We start from the raw sequence: 23,355 nt of genomic DNA, 5'->3' as shown, positions 1-23,355 counted from the left end.
TAAGTAGTGTCTGTTCATTCGAACTCATTTTAAATCTTCAAAAGGTGCGTTTTCTAAATTGCATCCTTAAACCACATGCATTTAGTGAGTGATGCTTTTGAGTTAAACATTACAATGTCAATTATTGTAATTTGTCATATGGTTGCAGGCTGACATGTGGTTTCTAGTGAAATGTCTTGACAACTGTTGAATGGACCGCAATAACATTTCCAACCCGAGCTTCCCAGAGGATGAATTGTAATGCAGTTAGAAATCATCAGGTGAAAATTGTTGTTTATGACTAAATATCTGCAAATGTAACGATATTCCATCGGTCTCCACTGTACTTGTACTGTACTGTGTGTTTTTTGTTAATTAGCAAATGTTAGCAGGCTAACATGCTGAACTAAGATGGTGAACATTATGCCTGCTTAATTAACACTAGGAATAGCACTGTCACCCTGAACATGTGTAACACTAAACTAGTGTTTCTTCAGGTAATACTAATTATGTTCCTCAGCTCTTGGTTCACTACTCTTCTGTTAAACAACTGTGCAGAATACCACAGGAGTCTGAGATAAGCTTCTAGTGAACTTTATGTAGAATACTACAGTGTGTCAGGCTAGAAACAGCAACAACTTTTCCTCACTAGAACAAACTCCTTTTCTACTCTTTTTAACTCTTCCTTCAATTTCTCAACTATGACAAGTAGCCTAGATCACTGTTGTTGACAATATACCAACCAATATTATGACTGTTTTATATGTTAGCATTTATTGGCTTCTTTGGTTGAGCTGAATAGAAGTTTTTCATGTTCCTGAATACCCCAATTGGTGAAAGATGATTATTTGTGCATTCTAGCTTCAGAGAAATATCAAACAAAAGTAATCTTCACTGTAAGGTTTTAAGCCTGCTCTCCACTCAGACACAGTTCCACGCATTCACACCTTTACAACCACAGACTGATCCATTGGGCGCTTTACTGGAACTGTTGGGGGTTGAGGGTCTTGCGCAATCTTTCCATCCACCACCACCATATATATATCGAGAGAGAGAGAGAGAGAGAGAGAGAGAGAGAGAGAGAGAGAGAGAGATAAAATGTTCTTTCTCAATATTTTAATCACTTATCTCTTTTCATCCCCACCTCTATTTACCGCAATTCTTTTATCTTCCTTGTGTTCTTCATCATCCTCATATTTTAAACCTCACAGTCTCTCATTCATAATGGAGGTGCCCCAAATGCCACATCTACTGTTTGGCTGTGTGTGTGTGTACATTTACACTACACTACACATACTTTATATATCTTATATATATATCTTTGACTATATTTCTGTGTAGTCTCTGTCTTCCTTCATGTCACACACACAATACATATACTTGCTCTAATTTCTGTACTGAACACCCCATCATGCGTTCATTATTTGTCTGCACATAGGCCGATTTCAAGTTAGTGGCTCGGCGCCTCGGATGCCCTAAGGAGGGCACCAACTACTGTTCCATTCACCAAGATGAGTGACAATTACATTTCTAGGCTGAAAGGATAAAAGAAGAAGAAAAGGAGAGATGTGAAGGCAAAGAATGGAGTGAGAGAGCATGGAAACCCTCTCAGCCATGCAGGGAGAACCCACTCACTTATAACATAATGCTCAGTGAGCTGCACAAAATTTCACTGGGGTCAAATGGAGAAGCAATGGTTGTCTGTGAACCCTAGCCTCAATTGTATACAGGCAAACTGCCTTTATTAAACAGATCTTACAGTATTCAGTGTGTCTTAAAAAAATAGAAAACAAGCCAAGAAATAGTTGTTTAAACAGTAAAGGCATTTTATTTCTTCTTGGAAAAGCATATCTTTGGTTGTAGAGCAACAGAGGCACACAGTTAGTTGACTGTACACACAACCAATATAAAATGTAGGAGCCCTCTGCACACTGTTGGGCACAATGCACAACTCAACTTTATATGAGATTCAGTTCATTATTACACATGGCAGATGATATAATGAAATCTGTACACTGCATGCTACAGGACTTAATTCACTGTACTGTACCCAGAGAGATCAAGAAAACATTGCAGAAGGCACAGAGGGACCCTTACTGCTTTCCATTAGACAGATGTTACAAGCAAATGCATTAGTGTGATGTTAGACACTGGTGTAGCAGAAAGTGAGGTCATCAATTCGCTGAGATTTTGCTGAAAAATCGGAAAATAATAAAAACATTTAATTGATTTACTTTAACTTTAATAGCCTCCACGTCAGAGTAATCTGTCTCATATTGCTTATTGTGCTTCCTGGGACTTTATTTGACATGCTCCCAAAATAGTATCGAAATATACAACAGTTAAAACCAACTGCATTATCTAATCTTGTGCTTAAACTGCCTCTTTATCATGAGTCCACAGCCTCCTCAAGCACATTTTGCAGGCTGCTCTTACCATGAATGTCCTTTAGGTGGCGCCTGAGACTTGGCTTATGTGCAAAGTGCACAGCACAGTAGTTACACTTGTGGGGCTTGTCACCTGTGTGCAGATTGAAGTGGTCTTGCAGCATGGCCTTCTGGGAAAATGTCTTGTGGCACAGCGGGCATCGAAAAGGCTTGACACCAGTGTGGACGCGTATGTGGCGGGTCAGGTTACTCTTCTGGGAAAAGCCTTTCCCACACACCAAACACAAGTACTGTCTGTGCTCCTTCAGGTGGCCCACGTAGCTCTCTAGGTGCTGGAAGACTCTGTCACACCTCCTGCAAAGGTAGGGCCTCTGGATCAATATGCTGTCTGAATGTTCTGTCTGCTCATCTGCAGAACAATGAGTCTTTGATAGAGGTGCTCCCGAGCGGCAGAGTAGATTGGACTCCATCAGCTCTCCACATTCTTGCAGTTCAGCTGCCAGTAAAAACATTTCCTCCCCTTCTTTTTGCTCTTCCCCTGCATCCTCATCTTGGTCCTGAGAACTGTCCACCAAATCTTCATACTGGACATCTGTAGGAGGGTGCAGATTACATTTTAGAGAACCTGCCATGTGGTGATCTTGATCTGATGACTTGTTTGTGTGAACAATCTGAATTTCTTCATCTTCAGATAATTCTATGTTCACTCTCTCATCATCTTTGGCCTCCTTCAGTCCTTGACCATCAACTTTAGAGTCCTGGCTGGCCCCCAACTTGGACTGAATTACAACTACTCCCCGTTCCCTGGAACTTGCTTCTTGGATGCAGGTGCTGGGCTGGGCTGTATCCCTTTCGTCCAGATTTTTGAGGTTGCCTGGCTTCTGGATCTCCTTCTCCTCTGAGTTTCTCTCCAGTTTCAAGAAAGCCAGTGTGGGACTGAGGTACTTGGAGACGGCCTGGGCACACTTCTCCACCACCTGACTCATCTGGAGCGCACTGGCTGCAGTCAGGTAGCTCACCAGCTCTCTCAGAGGCACCTACAGTGATCGATATATAATGGTAATCAAGGAAAACTATTTAGAAAAAAAAAGAAGTGTAAGTGCAAGATGTCAACTTCCACTTGCACACAATTTAATCACACACGCAAGAACAAAACTACAACCACTGAGAAATGTTGTCACAGTCATCTTTAAGTTTCATATCACATAACACCCACTCTTTTGTTGTTCTAACATTATGTTTGTTCCTTATTTCTGCTTTGGTACTGTAACTCTTGATATCGCACCTCTAAGAGTCCAGTGTAACAGGACAGGAGAAGTCTCTTGCCAACTTCCACACTGGAAACTACACCCACACTCAGCTTAGCACGGCCTTCGTGGAGCAGGAACTGGTCACGCAGGAAATCTGAGGATGCTGCAAGCACCACTCTGTGACCGTGGAAATGGAAAGGCTGGACAGTGGAGCATTGTGGACCCCCAAGGAGGAGTGTGATATCACAAAGGTGGTGCTCCTTTCTTAGAGCATTCATTTTGCAGAGGATATAGTCACCGTGGGTGGGGAAACAAAACTGTAGAGTGTCAGGAGAGCTTGACATGATGGTCCGTCTGGATTTAAAAGAATATTTGGTTCACAGTTTGTTAGAGTGTGGATACAGAAAAGCTGTGAGCTGCATAGATGAACTGTCTTTTCAAATAGGTTGTGGGCCTTTTCTGTTACTTCAAGTTGGACAGAGTACATTTTTGAAATTTAAACATGATACAAATGTTGGCAATCCTGGTGAAACAATGTACATATACCCACTGATCTACTGCCAAATCACAAATCCCACATCCTATCATTGTTATCATGAGTGGTTTTGGTCTGCAATTAAGCTAAATCTATCTTTAACCAGAGAGAGAGAGAGAAAGCACATGGACATGATCATCCAGCCCCACCTTTTACTGCAGGCTCATCCGGAGAATGATGCATCCAGTGGGTGAGAAGTCTGCTTTTCTTGGTTGGAAACCACTATTAAATTAGAGAGAACAGTGAGTCTCTGTTCGCCTGATGCCTGACAGTTTAACCACAATTATTGACGGAAAAAAAACGTTAATGGGCTACACGTGCAGGAGGATGAAATGCATCTCTCAGCTGGGAAGCAATAGTCATCCCGACTTCCTCTGGCTTTCTGCTGAGGATCTTAAATTTAGACAGCAATGCCTGTTGTGCAGGAGCACGTGAACTAATTAACCCCTTCAATGGCCTTCAGTTTGTTTGTTTTTTACAAAGGCCCGGGGGGTCCTGAGAAAAAAGAAAAAATATTACTTATATTGAAGTTTTCAGTGCACAAAATTCTGCAAAAGTACCCAGAAATTAACTCTAAAGAGTTAGTTAGAGTTAATCTCTGGGCACTTTTGCAGTGAACATTTTTTAAAATGAGCCAAAAAAGGCTGTCACTTCCTGCTGTGGATTTAATTGTTGTTCAGTTGACTTCTTGTGTACATGTTCTCTGTATTCTTTCTCTATGGGCCTATATGGAAGCCTGTCTCCCCACTGCTAATGCCAGACCTTAACCTCTGTGTGTCTTGAAAATATGCAATGTCTGTGGTTAATTGCAAAATGTGCCTTCATTAATATGCACAGTACGTTTTGCATTCCAATGCTGATACAGTGAATATGACACTGAGGTTAGTGGTCTACGGAAACCTCCAGAAGAGAAAACAGAAGTTCTAGTAAACTACAATAACCCATGAACAAGTGGTTTGACCACCTTTTCTGTTCTCCAAGATTGAGGCAAAACTCTCTCATAAAAGCAAAAATGTCTCTTAGAGGTTGCACCCAAAATATGCATTTATTGAATTGATCCAAAAAGAGAAAGCATGTGAGGACAATCAGTGGTTGGATGAGCTGTAGGGAGTTAATAAACTTAGGGCTGCCATGCTGTTTTGATTTATTTCAGAGGATAAGGATATTTTTAACTTGTTTCAACTTATAACTCAATTTCCTTCTCATAGGTGCCCAGCAAAGGGACCACATTAATGCAAAGGTGCAACACAAACGAGAGGAGGGGGTGACCGTGCTGAACCTTTTTCCAGGTCTTCAACTAGTCCAGGACTCTCAAATAGGAATAACCTTTTTGACCTACACACACCTTTACAGTGCCTTTACTACATAATATATTAAAACATGTGTATAAGTTATACTTATAATAAGTTATATAAGATCTGTATTTTATATTGCAGTAAATTTAGCTGACCTTTCAGCTGTAGAAAAGAGCCAAGAAGATAAACCCCAGTCAAACAAACTACAACTACAACTAATTAAGTCCACTTTGTTTCACTTCCAGCAGCTAGCTCTTTTTAAAATCTTTTCAGTTAATGTTTTCAATGTGTGACGCTCAGTTTTTAAAGATATATTTTTGGGGGCTTTTTTGCCTTTATCTGGTAGGACAGGTGACAATAGACAGGAAAGAGGGGAGAAAGAAGAGAAATGGGGACGACAACATGCAGCAAAGGGCCACAGGTGGAAACCAAACCCTGGCTGCTGCCTACATGGGGGGGAGCACACACTACCCGTGCACCCTGTGATGCTCACTTTTACCAGTGCACACAATAATAGTGAAACAAACCAACAAGCATTGCAAGGCAGGGCTCAGTTATAGGGGAAGCGAAAAGTCAAAATAGTTATAATTCCAACAATCATAAAGTTTTCTTGAATTGTAAATATAAAGGTAGGGGTAACTTTAAAAGGATACTTTTTTAGATGTTTTTGTCATATACAAAAATTATGTCATGTATTGTTTTCTAAATTTTTAATATCCTAACTTTTTGGAAATATTACCAGCAAAATATACCTAAAGTATAAAGTAGCCTACTCATTACACAGAATGGCTCCTGTAAGGCATACTGCATCATTATCAGGTCTGTGGATGCCTTTTATATGCTCATTACAGATTAAGTACCTGTAAAATCCTCCCCTGAAAGTAATTATAATTGTCTATAAAGGTTGTAGAGTCGAACCAAAAACTAGCACAAAATATATAACTTAACACGTTAAAGTAGTAGTAAAGTACAGTACTCGAGTAAATGTACTTAGTTACATTCCATCACTGGCTCCGGGATTCACTCTACATTTCAGTGTAAAACACAAACAAAACAAAAGCTTCCGTGTCAAACACGGAAGAAGCAAACTCAGAGTCAGTGGGTCAGACACAGCGCGAAGGTTGGAGGCATCGTGCTCCGCCCTCACCACCACCACCTCCACCACCACCACCACCACCATCATCATCATCATCATCATCATCGTACCGTCTACTATCATATGAGGAGACAGCTCAGGGTGAGTCAGGGTGTCAGTTAACAGTTGCGTTTTTCCAACGAAGCTAAAACCCAAAGCGTCATGTCAGGCAAACAACAAAGAGCTTGGGACGTGGAAATAGTTCGGGAGAAGATGTGAAGACGACGGAATGGCAGTTAACCGGAGGGAAGTAACGTTAGCGACGCAAACCTACTTTTGTTGACAGCTAACGTCAGCCGTTAGGTCCGTGGCTAGCTAACTAGCGACTCTTGTCTTGGACTACAAGGACCGACAGACCGACAGGCGGGACCCGGTGTTTGATTTTGGACAACTCAAGCAGCCACAGGACATCAGAAGACACCAGTGAGAGTGAGTTGTCTCTCTCTCTCTCTCTGTGTGTGTGTGTGTGTGTGTGTGTGTGTGTGTGTGTGTGTGTGTATTGTTGTGTCGTGAATCCCTACAAACCAACTGACAGCAGTTAGCTTAGCCTCTTACAGTTAACGCTAACTATAAATCAGCTGGTCTGTGATAGACCTGCAGCTAAAGTGTTACATCCTACAAAAGTGTAACTCCCTCCCCCCCAAAGAACTTTTGTTTACGTGGTTAACAGTTAAAATAATAAGAATGAAACAGAAAGCAGAGATTTATATACTGAATTGATCCTGTTACTAAGATGTGAAATATTAATGTGCTTCTTTGCCAGGTGTGATATTTCACTATAGGTTTTTATGTTTATTCTCAGTTGTTAGTTTATCAGGTACAGCTATCTGAAGCTAATATCAATCAACAAATGCTACCTTAATGAGGCTTTTTAATGATTGATTTTTGTTTAAGAAGTCAGTATTGTAATTTGGGGATTTTTGTGGCAGATGCTGAACATAAACAGTGTGTTGGACAATATTTATTTCTTTAACATGGATGACATAAACAAAAATAACATATAAGGGGAAAAAAATGTATAAGGATCCCTTAAATGTGGTAATAAAAGAATTGTGACCTAGAGTTGCACTAAGTAGGAGATTTTATGGTTAAACAAATACCTTCAGTCAGTTCTCTCTGAATGACAAACTTCATAATAGACACACTTACCTCATGCATGCATGGCATGTGTGTACTGCAAATTCTTGTTACATACAGTAAATGCCAATACTGATAATACTGTGATAAGCTGATGTTGGCCAATTCATCAGCCTGGCTCACTTATCGCTCGCTGTCGAAATCCAAACAGTTTTTGAGACGTGTTGATTCAACTTTTTGGTCGTTTTAGTGGATGCTGGTATTAATGCTGTTGAATTGTATTTCTATTATTAGATTATATTAATTAGATATTATTATTAGTTATTATTAGAGCTTGTCAATAAGGTGCAGAAAAGGGGATTTCTCTAAATCAGATTAAACAAAACCCGAACATGATAATCTTCATATAGGTCAGATTACTGCAGGGTGGTTCGGTCAGACTGAATTAAATTTAACTAGTGTACCTAATAAACTGGTAATTGAGTGTATATTTAGTTTGCTGATGGTGAAGCCTCATGATGCTCATCCTAATGATGATTTATTTTACAAGCCAGGTTAGTTAATTCTCCTCAGAACACTCAGGTTATTTTCCAGTTCAAGCTTCATAATGTAGACTCTGTTTTCTGGTTTTGAGAAGGGGAGCAGTGTTGTTTGCAATGTTTTAGTCATCCCCAAACCAACAATGCTAATATGGATTCTTAAATTGACTGTACGCTTTGTTAAGGGAACTACTGCACAGAGGGAGTGAATACTGCATTAACTCAACTTTTATCACAACAAAGCAATATTTAGTAGTATATTTACTTGGGTACTCTAAGTAGGGTTAGACGTGCTGTAAATGGTGTGCTGTTGTGTAAATGTTCTGATGTTTCAAAATTCAGATTATTTTACATGATGTTTCAATTGTATGTAGGCAGTGTTGATTCATTAGGCTACTTGTCAAAGCACTTACAGTCTGCTTAGCATATTTTGTTTAGGTCTTTACTGGAAGAATCAGTGACAGACATGTATGGGGAAAGTACATTATTCTTGCATCAGGGATCATGTGTAACATTCTGCAAGTTTTATCCAGGTCACATACAAAGAACTGCACTGTCAGCTGCTGTAATGGAGAAAAAATTAGTTGGCTAGTTTAAAATAGAACAAATGGCATGATCAAAGGCACGGTTGCTTGTTTTACTGTGTCACATCTTTGCCAAAATAATGTTCAATGCAATCAGAGTGCTGGATCATAGAGAGATGTGCAGCTAGGTCTGAACTCAAGAGAATGAAACATCCCACACTACGGTGTAGTTTAGGGTAAAATGAAATGGGAAATTGCCTTTGCTGTACATTTTGTTAATGACATAATGTGAAACAGGACTTTTTTTTGTGAGATGTTAAGGGATGACAGAATAGTGAGAGAGGCCAGCGCAGAGGTTAAACTGTTAGAGAATATTTGTGCTCAAACTGCCTAAAATATTTTTTTATACCTCCAGTCAACTCTCAGGACATAATATATTCATTGTTAAGTGGCTTGAGGTTCTGTCAAAGTGTGCATAACCTTCAGCTACACATGGTCACTCAAACTGTGGGTCCCTTTATGTGAAGTTCCTCTGACAAAGCTGCCTGTAATGCCTTTTACTCACACTTCATTTCTTTCATGAGGGAAAGGAAAGCATATAGCATGTGCTCTCTTCGTGAAAGCCGGTTTCATGAAGAGAAAACTGTATGAAAGTGGTATATTGTTTCTTCATTGATGAACAAAGATTACAGAGCAGATACAGAATACATCATCAACATACAGAACCATGTGCATTAGTAGTGAGCAACAAGTGTCTACTGGCTACCCTGCTGCAGTAGGAAGTAACACCAGAAGAAAGTGTAATTTACAAGAGTATTGTGTTGACTTCAAATCATCAGCACATAAAGTAAGTGCACTGCTTGGGTACATTTTGTAGACACTTTGAGGAAAGTGTAAACTTGCTCAAACAACTACAGCGTTGTGTCAGTATAAAAGTGTGAGCAGTAACATCAGGACAATATGAACTTTAGACACAACTCTATTAATGTACTGTTTGTTCAGTGACTAAAGATTACAGTCAAACCAATGGTTTTGAGAAACTTTCCTAGCCTTGTGTCCCCTTTTGATTGATTTTTTTAGTTTAGCATGTGAGAAAAGATATTGAAGGAGGCTTTTGAAAAAAAAAAAAAAAAAAAAAACCCATCAGGGTATCTTGCCAAAAGAGAAAAGGGGATTTTCATAGCTAACCCTCTAAGAGAGCCACAACGCTTCAATAGATGGAGTGGGGTTACTTGTCAAAACATGACTAGGTGTGTCACAGACTAAAATTATTGTTGAGTTCCTAAATGAGAAACCTCTTTTAGGCATTGACTGGTGGCGTGACATAATGCAAACCGGCTGCCATCTGAAGCCTCCATTCAGTCCATCATCCATGACCCAGGAGTATCATATAGTATTGTATGACTCAAGGTGTCACAAACCAAAGAATCTTGTTTTGCAAATACTCAGCTATACAACCCTCTCCCCCTAAAGCGACAATTCGTGCAGTAGACTGAATCATCGATGGCCAGCAGCTTTCACACTAAATCATCAGTACCTGGCTGCATATTTGTGGTGCTGATTGTTCATATTTCACACATGCCGCCCAGAACTTAGCTAAGTGTTTTTTGAGGGGATTTTCGCTTGTTTTCTAGCAACACTAGCTGGGCCAAGAGGTATTGAGGTTGTGGGCCTGTGTAAAGCTAAATGAGACAAATCCAAATGATTACGTGATAGACACTTGGACATTAATAATAAATAATTTAAAATTTTTGTCACATAACAGCCTTTTCACACACCCAAATCTTTAGAGAAAACTTTCCCAGCAGTTACAGCAGTGAATTTGTCTGTGTCGGCTTTGCACATCTGGACACTGGAATTCTACCTTGTTGCAAAACTGCACACGCTCTGTCAAGTGGCACAAGGACCATGAGCAGATTTCCCCCACAGCGTGATACTGCCAGCACCCGGCTTCATGTTTGGGATAATGTGTTTCTGCTGATGTGTCTGGTAACACAAAACATCCTGTTTATCGTCATAGTCAAAAAGCTTAAAGGGATAGTTAGGGTTTTTTGTGGGGTTGTAGGAGGTACTTATCCATACAGTAGAGGGCTACAAGGTTAGGCTTATGCATAGGAATATGGAAGTTCTACAGTTGAGAATGTAGTGCCTTATCAAAAGGCTGTCTGACATCAAGGTAAAGCGATGAAAGTATTATATAATAATATAATATCAATATAACATACACTGATATGGATTGTTTTTAAGGTGGGCCTTTTTGTAGGTGGCTGGTGGTCGCCATCAGATTTTTTTATAGGTCTGATGGTAGCCTCCCTTATTAGTAACCCTCTCATTATTACTCCCCACAGACACTTGTAGATTAATCTGTTATTTTCTGGATTAATCATTTCATCTATAAAATGTCTGAAATGACAAATTGACATACTTTCTCAGCTTGTTTTGCCTTGTCAACAATCTGCAACCCAAAGGTATTAAGTTTACTATTAGCCTGGGAACCAGACAAATCTGGGCAAGCTCATAATGTCATTTGCTCTGGCAGATTATGATGTGAATTATTCTGGCGATGCCAGGCTAGTTTATTATAATAGAAGATTTAGAATACCAGGAATTGTTTCCCTTTGAGAAGCTGGAACCAGATATTTTTTTATCATTCTTACTTAAGAAAATCAAAATTGTTTGCCAGGTTTAGTATAGTGAGTTTTTATGTTGTTGTAACTTTGATATTATTGCTACTTTATCCCTGCTAATTGTATTTGCTTTGCCGTAAGACATGGATAATACCCATTCCCTGACCTGCAAGCAAAGCTGGGGCCGCATAGACTGTTTTGTGAGGTGAAAGCCAAATGTCAAAATGAATAAAGTATTTTTATTCTCTTCATAGAATGCCCCATAAAATAAAATATTTGTTACAGCACAGAGCTGCGCTGTTATAGTTAGACTCAACAGCTGGTACTCAGAAACACTGAGAAGACCAACAGTGTGTAGACCAACCTGTTGCTTCATTCTTAAATCTGCCTCAATATGGTATCCTCTCTTTTGACTGTGTGCTGATTTTGTTTTCAACTATGCTTTGATATTTCATATTTCATGTCATGTATAATGTATTAACATTTGGCAGTGCTTTACAACCATTTGGCCAGAACTGACTTCTATATTTCTATAGATATGTAGCAGAATGTTTATACTGCTCAGTCAAAATGCATTATAATTTACAAAAGGCTAATTAGTCTAAATTATTATTTTGACATGCCTTTTTCACAGCAGATATGTTTAACTCATCACAGGTTTTCCTAATGACATTAACGATGGCTCTGTTACATAATGAAGCCATAATTCATTTTATTATTACCACCTGTGCTTTTGTCCAAATGTGGAAATGGCCTATTAGATAAAATATGTCACTGCTGAAATACAACATTTTTATTGACATACCTAAAAATGTAGGGAAAATATAATTAAGGAACAAACTTACTACTATATTTAGAAAAGTTGATGCCTTGGTTTGGACCAGCTGGGGGTCACTAAAATTGCAGCCAAAAAATGTAGGCTCAAACTGATTTGCAGACATATCCAGTAATTGTGGATTAAAGGAAGCCCAGTTGCTTGGTAAGGGCAAAATGGCCAGAAGCCAATTAAAGTGGCTGCGGTCGGCACTGGAGCCGAGCAGCCATTAAGGGCAAAATGTGTCCAAGCTGATAGGTCTGACCTCAACTAGCACCAAGAGCCAGATAAGATACAGAAAGGAACTGGTCTAAGTCTCTGCCTGTCTGCTGCATGATAAACGTTTTGGGTGTGTAAACACACTGACAAAAAGTTAGAGAGCAGTGTTTTCCTGTATTCTTAAACATGTGCCAACCTTCCTCTTTCATATATCAAAGGTCTCCAACTATGTATGTAATGTAATCACCTGCTGAGGGCTTGTTAACCACAACAATACTTTGAATAATTATTTGCTTAGTTATCAGTTTAACTTTGTACTGACGTCTGTGCTGTGTCCTTCATAGAATTAGGTACTCTGTCAAAGAAGATAAATGACACAGTTAAAATGTACATACAATTTGCCTGCAAATGTTTGTAACTCAGTTAATGTTTGTAATTTATTTTAAAATGCAACAGAATTCTAATTGCAACCAACACATTTTCTTTTTTTAAGTTAGAATATTTTAAACCTTTTTATTAATTTAGCAGTACTGTAAAATTGAGTTGGTTTGCCATCATAAAGTTAGAGCAGTACTATATGTTGTAGAACAGATCCGAAACCTATTTGATGCTTGTTTTATGTTTTTATTTGACTGGCTCAGGATCAGTCAGACTGTACAGTTGTCTGCAGCAAACACTAAGAACATGTGTTCTGGGAGGCGAGGGACCATTAGTGTGTTTTATCAACCATATGGTTATGGTGTCCCTCAAGGTTCAATATTAGCTCCCAGTGCTATTTACTCAGTACATAAATGTGTCTTTTCCTATGCTGAACTGCTGAAGATGCCATCTTGTATGCACTCAGCCCGACTGCAAACCAGGCCTTCTCCAGGTTACAGTCGGCTTTCAATGATCATACCATCTCTGAACTGAGGAAGACTGGTTTTCAGTACCTTACTGCTGGAATTTACTGCAACACATCTTGAGGTTAGGGAGACTCCTTCCTTTGAGAGATTTTAAAGCTTTACTAGATTATATTTACTTTAGTTGTTAAAATGTTTTATTGTTTTAATTAGTCTGGCCGTGTGTGTCTGTGTGAAATGGTTGATTTGAGTGAATAAATGTTCTTGTTAACTAACTGTATAGTATCTGTTATTGTAATAGCCAATTTCCCTGATTGTGATTGTGAAACTTGAAATAAGACCACTGTAAAACATTATTATCTTTGAATAGGGCAGGTTGTTGCTGAAAGTCTACACCGTTTGCTAGAGAACCATAAAAAGTTCAAGTCTTCTCAACCAAAAAAAAAACATATAAATACTGTAAACTATAATCTGCTATAAAATATCTCAATATTTACACAAGCCCATTATTGAAATCTCCAGCTCACAGTTACATCAGTATTTGATCTATTAATTCCAGTTGCGGTTTTGACAGGCCAGCAGTCTAACATTACGTTACACTTTTAAACTACATGATGTAATTTACATGGAAACTTTTAACCGACTAACATTGGACTCCAGCCACTGTGATGCTAAATACTTGAGAAAAACACAGGGTACTAAATGTACTGGAGGTCAGGTTAGTTGACATACAAATTCAGAAAAAAGAGTTAGTGTTCAGTTGTTGCAGAATGCCACCCCATGCAAATTGCATTTGATGATCTATTTAGTTCCAGGCCTTTTATGGCCCATTTGGGATGATCCTTCACAGGGCATATATGATTAACTAGATATATGTAAACCTAAAGGATATAAATATGTATGGCAATGATTTCAGTTGGATGGATTAGTAGTCTTTTTGTTATTGCTGTCAAGGAACATTTGATTTTGTATTGTCTACAGTATATTATTATTTTGTTTGTTATTTATCTCCCAGTAATGTTTGTCTGGTTTGTTTATGTTGTGTTTGTGTTCATACTGTTGCACTTCCTCTTCATGGTTTTTTTATCAGCTGATAATACCACCCTTGTTTGGCTTTGGTACACCAGCAGAGCTCAAATGTGCGATGCTTGGAGCTTTTCAGTGGGTGGGGCGTGTTACTGGTGTAGTGAAGTTAGTCTTGTCAATATCTATCTCCAAAAATAGATTAAAAATACTGTATTATTAATTTTTCTTCAATATCTATAAGCCATCTCAACCTTACACACACAGCTTGTGTCATATTTACATGGAAATGACATGTCTGTGTGTCTGTAACAAGGCAAAACATAATGAAATATTGGAAAGCAAGCCTGTAATCAAATACAGTGCAGAGTAGTGGTCGACCGATATATCATTTTTTCAATGGCTAATGCTGATATTTAGAGAGCAGGGCTGTGGATGGCCGATATATAATGCCTATATCAAAACAAAGAGAAGTCATGTATAATTCTATTCTATTCTGTTTTATACGGGATTCATGTATATGTTTACAGCAGGATGTATTAGAGTTATAGTACAGGGCTCGAGACCAACCTTGATATTCTCAAAACTCACAAGAGGGACTGCTAACATCGGTCCACAGCAGCCACACTGACGAGACTGCCTGCTGATGTGTCTGAAGAATTTTTTGTTGATCGGCCTCCTGAGCACAGACACCGGCTGATGCCAATTATCTCAAAATGCCAAATAATCGGCTGGATTAATTGTCCAACCGATTAATCGGTCTATCACCAATGCAGAGTCATGTACTAGAGGAGTGAGTTTCAATGTCTGACTTGAAAACAGTAATGGTCTATCCACGTTATGTTTTCATTTACAGTGTGTTCCCTCTTTACAATGCAGTGCTGAACAGCAAAATTAGATTTCAAAGATTGTCATCAACAATGGCATTACTCTCTCAGGGCAATTAATTACATTTGATGACAGTGAACTGTTGCCATAGCCAAATAAAATATTATCAAGGAGGATAAAACAGTCAGAAAAAAGCAAAAATCAACTTTAAGCTGTGATAAAATATAAGGATACAAATATTATAATAACAAGTTCATAAAATGACATTATTGACATTATCATAAATAGAATTAGATAGTTAAATGGTAGTGAAAATACTATTAACATGTCAACATATGCCAAATGACTTTCATTGATACCATATAGGGATATTGAAGCATAATAGGACGATAAAGCTCTGTGGCTTACAGAATAGTAATAAAACAAGACTAACAGTCTGTAGCCATGGTAGTGGCTCTGTGAGACTGTACTGAATGCTAATATCAGCATGCTAACATACTCACAATGCACACATGCTAATGCTAAGCTGGTATAATATTTTACCATCTTAGCTTTCTGTGTTAGCATGCTAAACACAGTACAGCTGAGGCTAATGAAAATGTTGCAAGTATTTAGTTATAAACCAAAGTATTGGAGGAATTGATGATGATGATGATGAATGCTGATCTAATCATAGCACTAGATGAAAAGTCAGGGGATCATCCAACTTATCATCATCATCATCATCATCATCATCATCAAGTTTTTGCATTTCATTTTAGTCATGAATATGTGCAATCTCAAATGTCAGGGCATCAGGACATTTTACTCAAAACCACAAATGACAACCTGCTGGTGGCGTAAGTAAAGGTCAGGGGATCACCAAAGTCAGCAGGCTTCATTCTCTGCTCAATATGGATGACTGTACCAGATCCATAAAACGTTGAGATATTCTGCTAGCATGGCCAATAAACATATAATTTGTCAAATATTACTTAACTGATATACTTAAACAGTTCTACAGAATGTATATTAAAAATATCAGTCGGATTAAACACAATACATTTTCATTGGTTGACAGATAATGACAAAATATTAGAAACTTTGTATAGAGAAAGTACCAAAATTTGTTCTGTGTGCAGAAATGCATTTAGTGTATCGTTTACAAACTAGAACTGCTGAGAGAAATCTAGGGCACTGTGTATACTGCTCTGCAGTCTTGTGATAAGTAATTATGTGTTCTGATAAGCAACCATAAACGCAATTGATGATAAGTAATGCAAATTTCGTGTCCGCTAACAGTTTATGCCTATAGAGAGAGATACAGTAGCATCTCAAGCATCTGAAACAGCCACTGTTCCAAATGGCTGTGGTCTCCTGGTCAGGAATAAATGTGCTGTTCTGTCCAAGCGTTACTCTTAAACTACTCCAGATTTAAATACAAAGAATTTTGCAAAAGGAGTTTTTACAGTATCATGCAGCCATAATTTGTTTTATAGAGACGTCTGCAAGCAAAGCTGCCTTAGCCAAGATACAGCCTACAATGCTCAGTATAAACATTAATGATGAAATATGACTCACTTACCACTACCTACATCTGCTGTAACTCACTTTAGGGTCTTCTCAGTGTATTCCAGCTGTGGTTTATAATCTTAATTTTGCCTCTAAAATCTCACCATATTCACCTCTTCTCTCTGCATTTTTATTTGAATTTCACAAAATATAATTCTTTTAAGGAACCTTTATTTCGGTATTAGGGAGCATACACAAGAAAACATATACTCCAAGAATAGTAGATGAAGGTATTATGATAAAGAGAAAAAATCTCATCCTTTAACCTGGCGCTTCTGGGAAAGGAATGAAATGTATATGAAAATCACCCTCTTTTACTGTGATTAAGGTGTTTACATTAGGCATTTTAATCTTATTATGAACACTAGTGGATTTAAGTAAACATAGTGTGACATGACATCAAGTTATTCCAACCACTTGAAAATCTGTCTGCTATCTCACACAGAAAAATGAAGACCAATTTGTTTTTTTCAGACCCTCTGAATCGAATAAGAGTTTTCAAAGGGTGCCCTGGTAGCTCACCTGGTAGAGCAAGCCTCATGTACCACAGCTCACTCCTTACCACTTCCATCAGCCTCTGGTATACTATGTGTTTAGTGCTAATTAGCTAATGTTGCCGTGCTAGTGCATGTTACAATATGAGCATGTTGGTATGCTGCTGTTCACATTAATCTTAAAGCATTGCTGTGCCTAAGTACAGCTTCATAGAGCGCTAACATGGTTGTAGACTCTAGTAACTTGTCAAGTCAGCCAGAAAGCTGTGGATGGTCCAAGAACTACAGTATATTCTAAACTTTTCTGCTCACTCTCATTCTTACCTGTGTCTTATTGTTTCGTGCCTTGACAGGTTGATGTTCGTTTTAAACAGCACATGGCCTGTATTCTGCTGACAGACATGGACCCACCCACCTCTGGTCCCACAGCAAACCGCAATGGCCTCCTCTCTGACCTCGAGCCAGTCACCGGACTCGACCCCAAGCAGGACAAGGAAGCCACCTGCCTCACTGTCCACCTTTACCACGTAGGGAAGGATGGAGGAGGCGGTGGGGCCAACGGTTCAGAAAGTGTCCTCACTTTTCCACCCGGGGAGTACGTAGCAGAGGAACTGTGCATCAGTGCAGCGACAGCGTGTGGTGAGTCACAAAAGTATTTCAGTTCTGATGTCTGCAACACACACAAAATATAGTTTAATTTATTCATAAAAAAGTTTATCTGTTGAGCAATGTATTGTATTGTACTGTTTAACAGGCTGTTGATTCACCATGTAGCATTTGAACAATTTGTGTTCAAAACCTTGAATAGTTCACTGTTTAGTCCTTGTCCTTGTTTTTATCACCACATATCTGGTTGTTTCTACAACATCGTGAACTTCTGCTTTTATTTGTGTTGTATCGCTGAGAAATCACTCTAACTCTGAATGGTTCAGGCTATATAAACATTGTTTGACTAAATAGTCTCAAACAGTAATCTTACTTACTTTTCATTATACACAAACACTGGAAATGAAAGGCACATTCCCACTACCATTTTTGTTGTGCTGAACATGCAGTCACACTAAGTATCAAATTGAAACATAAATACATGTAGAAGTAAGAACAGAAAGGCATTAAGTCTTATGTATATGCAACTGCTTTTAAAAGCCTTGCTACTTGTGTGGATCGTAGACTGGACCATAAATGCAAATAGTGTGAAGCTTGTGTTTAAGTGTCATAGATGCTGCCACCTTGGTCAAAGAGTGGGGAACCTGGCTAGGACTGACAGAGTGCGACTAATCATTTTTCTAGGTCGCACTGGTGCACCTGACGCTGCCCGGGTGGAAACATACATTTATTTCGCAAGCGCATCATCTCTCTGTTCTCCTGTGACCGAACTCACACACTCATGGTAGGATCATATCGCGATCTAAACCAATGAGAGACAGAGCTCGGGCGGGTCTTTGCCTCTGATTGGCTGTGGTCCTGTTCACCGCGCTTAGTCGCGTGTGTTTAAAAATTGCCGAGACCCGGTCCTTCGGCGACAGCATCAGACTCGGAACCAGAGGAGGAGACCACCGAGTCTGGGATAGAGCCCGGCTCCGAGACCCAAATTAAAAAGGCCACAATATATTCCTTCAGACAGAACTGGCTGAAACAATTTCCCTGGCTGAGGTACAACAAAGGACGCAACGCAATGCACTGCGTGTACTGTCAGAATATGGCCGGAAATAGTGCATTCGTGAGCGGGTCAACAACGTTTCGTATCGAAACTTAAAAAAAACACAACATGTCTAAAAAACACACGATATGCCGTGACAAGTGTGTAGAGAAAGTGGCCCCTCTCCCAGCTGCATTTCAGCGGCAGGTAGTAGTAATCAGGTCCTCTTTTATTTGGAAATGTTTTATTTTGCTTAGTGTTTTAGTTTGAAATGTTCAATTTCAGCTCAGTGAAGCACTTTAAACACTTTATTTTTCTTTTTATATATAATTGTGCTTCAAATAAAGACAAGCATTTCTTTACACCTTATTCTTGTTTAAAAATCGTTCACATTATATAAAAGTTATGGAGAGCGATAAAAGGTGACCTTATGGCGTTAAAGGCGACGCAATGAAAAATTTGGGTGCACCTAAATTTTGTGCTGGTGCACCAAAAAAAAAAAAAAGTTAGGCGCACCAGTGCAACCAATGCAAAAAGTTAGTCTGGAGCCCTGACTGAGTTAGAACTTAAGGTTATTACGTTTCCCTTCAACAAATACTCATACTAACCATACTCTGCCCAGAACAAGGACAAGATGTCACATTTCTGATGTAGGTAATGAATAAATATTGATCGATGAAATATCTGTCAGATGTGTGTCAACATGGGAAAAGCTTGACTATCTTCATCCCTCTCAATACCAAATGAGGGAATGTCTTTTGGAAGAATGTTGTTCAGCTCTCTGGTAGTGTTCAGAGGCTTGAATTATCTATGCCAAGCTGTTGGCCCAACGCCTTATTGGGAAATTTCATGCTGTTTCCTATCTGTATAGAGAAAAGCTGAATCTTTTGTCGTTCACTTCAGTACAGTTGGAAAATGCTTTGAGCCAGTAGTCATGTAGGGGCAGTACAGTTTATGGCTCTGAGCTGTACTGAGACAGGTTGACTGAAGTTTAAGAACATTTAGTGTTTATTTTCATGGCTTCTTTAGTTCTACTATTGGGTGGTGATTGGGATGAATCCCTGTGAAGATGCAAATCCTCCTGATGAATCAGTCACCATCAGTCATTTCTCCTGGTGTCCTCTTTAATTATTAGAGAGAGCAAATTTATCCAACTTTATTTCTTTAGAATTTCCTGGAGGCACTTCATCAGAGCCGATTCAGTGTTTATTTTTCGGAAACTACGGTACTATCGTGTTCAGACTAGCCTTTTACCAGGGCTTTTCTTTCAAGCAAACTAAAATCAGGAAGTTGTCGACTGTTGTGGCTGTTTTCCTCTCCGCCTTAACTCTATCTGTCCCTGCCACACTCTCTTGCTCCATTCTGTCTTGGGCAGATAAGAAACAACCTCTCTCTTTCTCCTTTTTATCTTCCCCTTTTTCACTTGTCCACTTGCTTTTGTTTTCTTTTTTAGTTTTCAGGTTCCTTTGTTCTCAGACTTTACTTTGGCCTTCCTCCTTCATTTGCCTTTTCCCCTTTCATGGTTTAACAGCAGTTAAATAACATTCATGTGAGTGATGTGCTATGTCTGTCTGGTTAGCCTTTACACTTAAAGTTTGAGTTGGTTTCATAATAGGATATTAGGATACATAAGTTTGCAGTCCAAGGGTACAAGAAGCATTAAAGTTAGATTTGCTAAAGCAAGGGAATAGGTCGGGATGTCAAATCACCACCAGGTTGAAGTCAAACATATTCACATTCCCAGCAGTCAGACCTAGCTGTATAACATAGAATGCATCCCAGCTCCTACGGTGTGTAATTACAGTAATTTACTCTGCAGTGCATTGCTTTTTAATTTTTTAAGAATAATAATAATTAATACAAAGTAGGAGTTGCTTACAGATCAGCCTTTGTACTTTAACTTCACTTCCCCTGTTGTGGTTAAGCATACTTCCTCTTATGCACCCTCATACTATTGCTTCACTCCTGTGAGTGCTTCCTGCTGTGTGATGACATTTTCTGTCTTCTAATGACCCACTTCAGCCACTACTGTTTTGAAGACAAAATGAGAAGTTGTGGGAATGGTCAGAAACAAAAAAACACAGACACAGACATATGGGAATATGTCAAAATGTCAAAATTCTGAATTAAATGTTCCTGTAGTAGGCTGTTATTGTCAGATAACGTGGTAACAGCCATCAATGCCAAGGTTGATAGCCTCTGTGCACCATCATCATTCTTCATCCTAAACTAAAGTCGTGAACATTTTGAACAACACTCCTGGCAAACAGGCAAACAAAAAATAGAAACAATCCATGGGAACTTCTGTTTTCAAGTTGTTAACCACTCTTTGAGCAGCAGGGAAGCTGGGGGTGTAATTGTTGTTTTCATTGAATCAACACAAGTAACTCCTAAATCCCCTGAAATACACTGCTGAGAGAGTTATGTAGTTGTCATCATATATCATTGTCAAAGCAGTCGCAGAATTGTTTGCAGTGTACAGAGTTCTACCACAACACAAGCTGTGTGTGTGTGTGTGTGTGTGTGTGTGTGTGTGTGTGTGTGTGTGTCTGTCTTGTTCTTTACTGGCAGCTACTCCCATATTAAATAGAAATATGTGCTGTTAAAGCTCTAAAAGGTTGGTCTTTATTCCAGGCTTGAGTATCAAACATGTGTCAGTTGGCTTCCTCAGTTTAAATTATGAGTTTAACGTTACACACTGTACGTGTCAGACAGAGTTGAAAAGTGAATCTGACCAAATGGAAAAATTTGCTGACCTTCTCCCTGAACTCTTCAACCGTTATTGTGGAAGCAAGTTCAGTCCATTCACCCATAAAGTACAGTGAGTTTTGGTGAGATTTAGTGTATCTGACATGTTTTCTTTCTCTTTCCAGGGGTTTCTCCAGTGTACTGCAGCTTATTTGGCCTGATGAGGGAAAGTGACCGGATATGGTTCCCTCCTAATCACGTTTTTAAAGTGCACCAGCCAGCCAGTGAGAGCCTGCACTTCAGAATCAGGTAGATATTTTTGTCTTTTCTCTCAGTTTTACACTTTTCATGTGTTGTTTTATGCTTGGATTCCTTTTTTAATTGGGTCTTCTCTGATCCCCTTTTTCTGTCCAGATACTATTTTCCTGGCTGGCAGAACAACAGCAGTTCATTGTATGCCCATCGCTACGGCATGTCCAAGGGGATGGAGAGCCCTGTGATGGATGATTGTGTCATGGCATACCAATTCTTTCAGGTTAATGTTTATGACTCATATCAACATAAAATGTATATTTTCTTCTGTATAAGGTACTTTGTGTGTTGGCATTTTACATTTATTTATTTATTTGTATTCATGTTTATGAAAAATTAAATGATTCTTAGTCTGGATCATTTATAGTTTGCCTTAAATGGGATGTGAACCAGAGGACTGTGTCGTCAAGACGCCTTTGTCATCTCTGTCCCACCCTTTCTCTTTCCGGCTTTGCTTTTTTAAAATATGATAAGCAGAACTGTTGGGTGGTTGGGGGGTAGGTGAAATATGGTTGTTTTCTTCGCTTTCTGACTCACTGTCTGTCTGTCATGTCAGCCTTATGTAAGTTGAGAAACCAGGATGTGGGGTAGTAAGTGTTTGAGAAGTGCAAATGGGGAACAAGGGTATGTCAGGGTTCTTTTGACTTTGTGTTTGTGTGTGTGTGTGTGTGTGTGTGTGTGTGTGTGTGTGTGTGTGTGTGTGTGTGTGTGTGTGTGTGTGTGTTTTTAAATAGTTTCTGCTTTTTTTTCTTCCCACATGCTTGTGTGAGCTTGACACATGCAGCTCCAGTCAGCTTTGTTTTCATCTCCACTGCCACATTGACACCACAAGCTGCTTGTCAACAGATTGACCTTCTCAATGATTGTTACATACAGACGCCTGCTGTTGTAGAGCTTGACTTGTACAGTCCCAACAGTTTAAGTAATGATGACTTGAAGTTTACCCTTTAAAATACACTTTAAAAAAAATAATTTTTGTAAAATACATTTTTACATTCCATAGCGTAAAACCTAAAACAAACTCTTTAATGCGTGTTTCTATTTAATAACTCACACTTGAATAAATGTTTAGCCTCAAACTGTATATTTAGACTCATGTTCAGACATGTGAATTAAGGCAACTGTGCTCTTAGTAAGACTTCTGGCATCTGTTTACCCTCTCTCCCCCCCCCTCCCCCGTCTCATTTTATTTTTCTACTTCTGTCCTTCACAGATCTGATAGCACCCATGCAATTTGACATCTTTGCCTGTTGTGTTTTTTTTCCCTCATCCAGTGGCGAAGTGACTTTCTGAATGGCTGGGTTAATATTCCAGTGAGCCATGAGGCCCAGGAGGAATGTCTGGGCATGGCGGTGCTTGACATGATGAGGCTCGCCAAAGAAAGTGGTCAGTCACCTGTCAGAATCTGCAATGGTACCAGGTAGGATGCACTCACTCACTCAAGGTGACACAATAAGGAAAATAAAACACTGAACTCTTTGTAGTGTAGATTACATTTCAGATAATTTAATTTTATTTCCTTATGCCATTTCCCACCTGAATAATGCAAAATGCTTGCTGTTCTGCTGGTGTGCATATGGTACAGCTCATGAATAAC

The 23,355-nt window shown here is 39.1% G+C and overlaps 2 protein-coding genes across 4 annotated transcripts in view; one reads left to right on the top strand and one right to left on the bottom strand.

Annotated features, from left to right (window-relative positions):
- Positions 1–1,805: 1,805 nt before the first annotated feature.
- Positions 1,806–17,525, bottom strand: LOC127370231 (zinc finger and BTB domain-containing protein 26-like). Of its 3 annotated transcripts, none has more exons than XM_051412093.1 (4): positions 17,444–17,525; positions 4,301–4,373; positions 3,652–3,970; positions 1,806–3,403 (listed from the first exon to the last, which is right to left on the bottom strand). In XM_051412093.1, the coding sequence occupies exons 3-4, from the start codon at positions 3,958–3,960 to the stop codon at positions 2,369–2,371; spliced, it is 1,344 nt and encodes a 447-aa protein (XP_051268053.1). In that variant the 5' UTR covers positions 3,961–3,970; positions 4,301–4,373; positions 17,444–17,525; the 3' UTR covers positions 1,806–2,368. The 3 variants fall into 3 exon arrangements, with proteins under 3 accessions (XP_051268053.1, XP_051268051.1, XP_051268052.1); XM_051412091.1 differs by lacking the exon at positions 17,444–17,525 and adding an exon at positions 6,445–6,530; XM_051412092.1 differs by lacking the exon at positions 17,444–17,525 and adding an exon at positions 4,467–6,464.
- jak2a (Janus kinase 2a) overlaps positions 17,497–23,355 on the top strand; it is an 18,617-nt gene continuing 12,758 nt past the window's right edge. Inside the window, 4 exon segments of the mRNA XM_051412090.1 lie at positions 17,497–17,758; positions 21,632–21,755; positions 21,861–21,981; positions 23,033–23,178. Coding sequence (XP_051268050.1) covers positions 17,497–17,758; positions 21,632–21,755; positions 21,861–21,981; positions 23,033–23,178 — 653 coding nt within the window.

This window comes from Dicentrarchus labrax, unplaced genomic scaffold (assembly GCF_905237075.1).
Source record: "Dicentrarchus labrax unplaced genomic scaffold, dlabrax2021, whole genome shotgun sequence".
In the NCBI taxonomy this organism is placed as follows: domain Eukaryota; kingdom Metazoa; phylum Chordata; class Actinopteri; family Moronidae; genus Dicentrarchus; species Dicentrarchus labrax.
The sequence above is the reverse complement of the archived record's forward strand: the minus strand, read 5'-3'. Positions and strand labels throughout refer to the sequence as shown.

Coding starts and splice junctions, on each gene's coding strand:
- LOC127370231 (XM_051412093.1), bottom strand. CDS start 3,960: ATGTCAAGCTCTCCTGACACTCTACAGTTTTGTTTCCCCACCCACGGT. Junction 3,404..3,651: donor GTTACACTGGACTCTTAGAG/GTGCGATATCAA, acceptor CGATCACTGTAG/GTGCCTCTGAGAGAGCTGGT.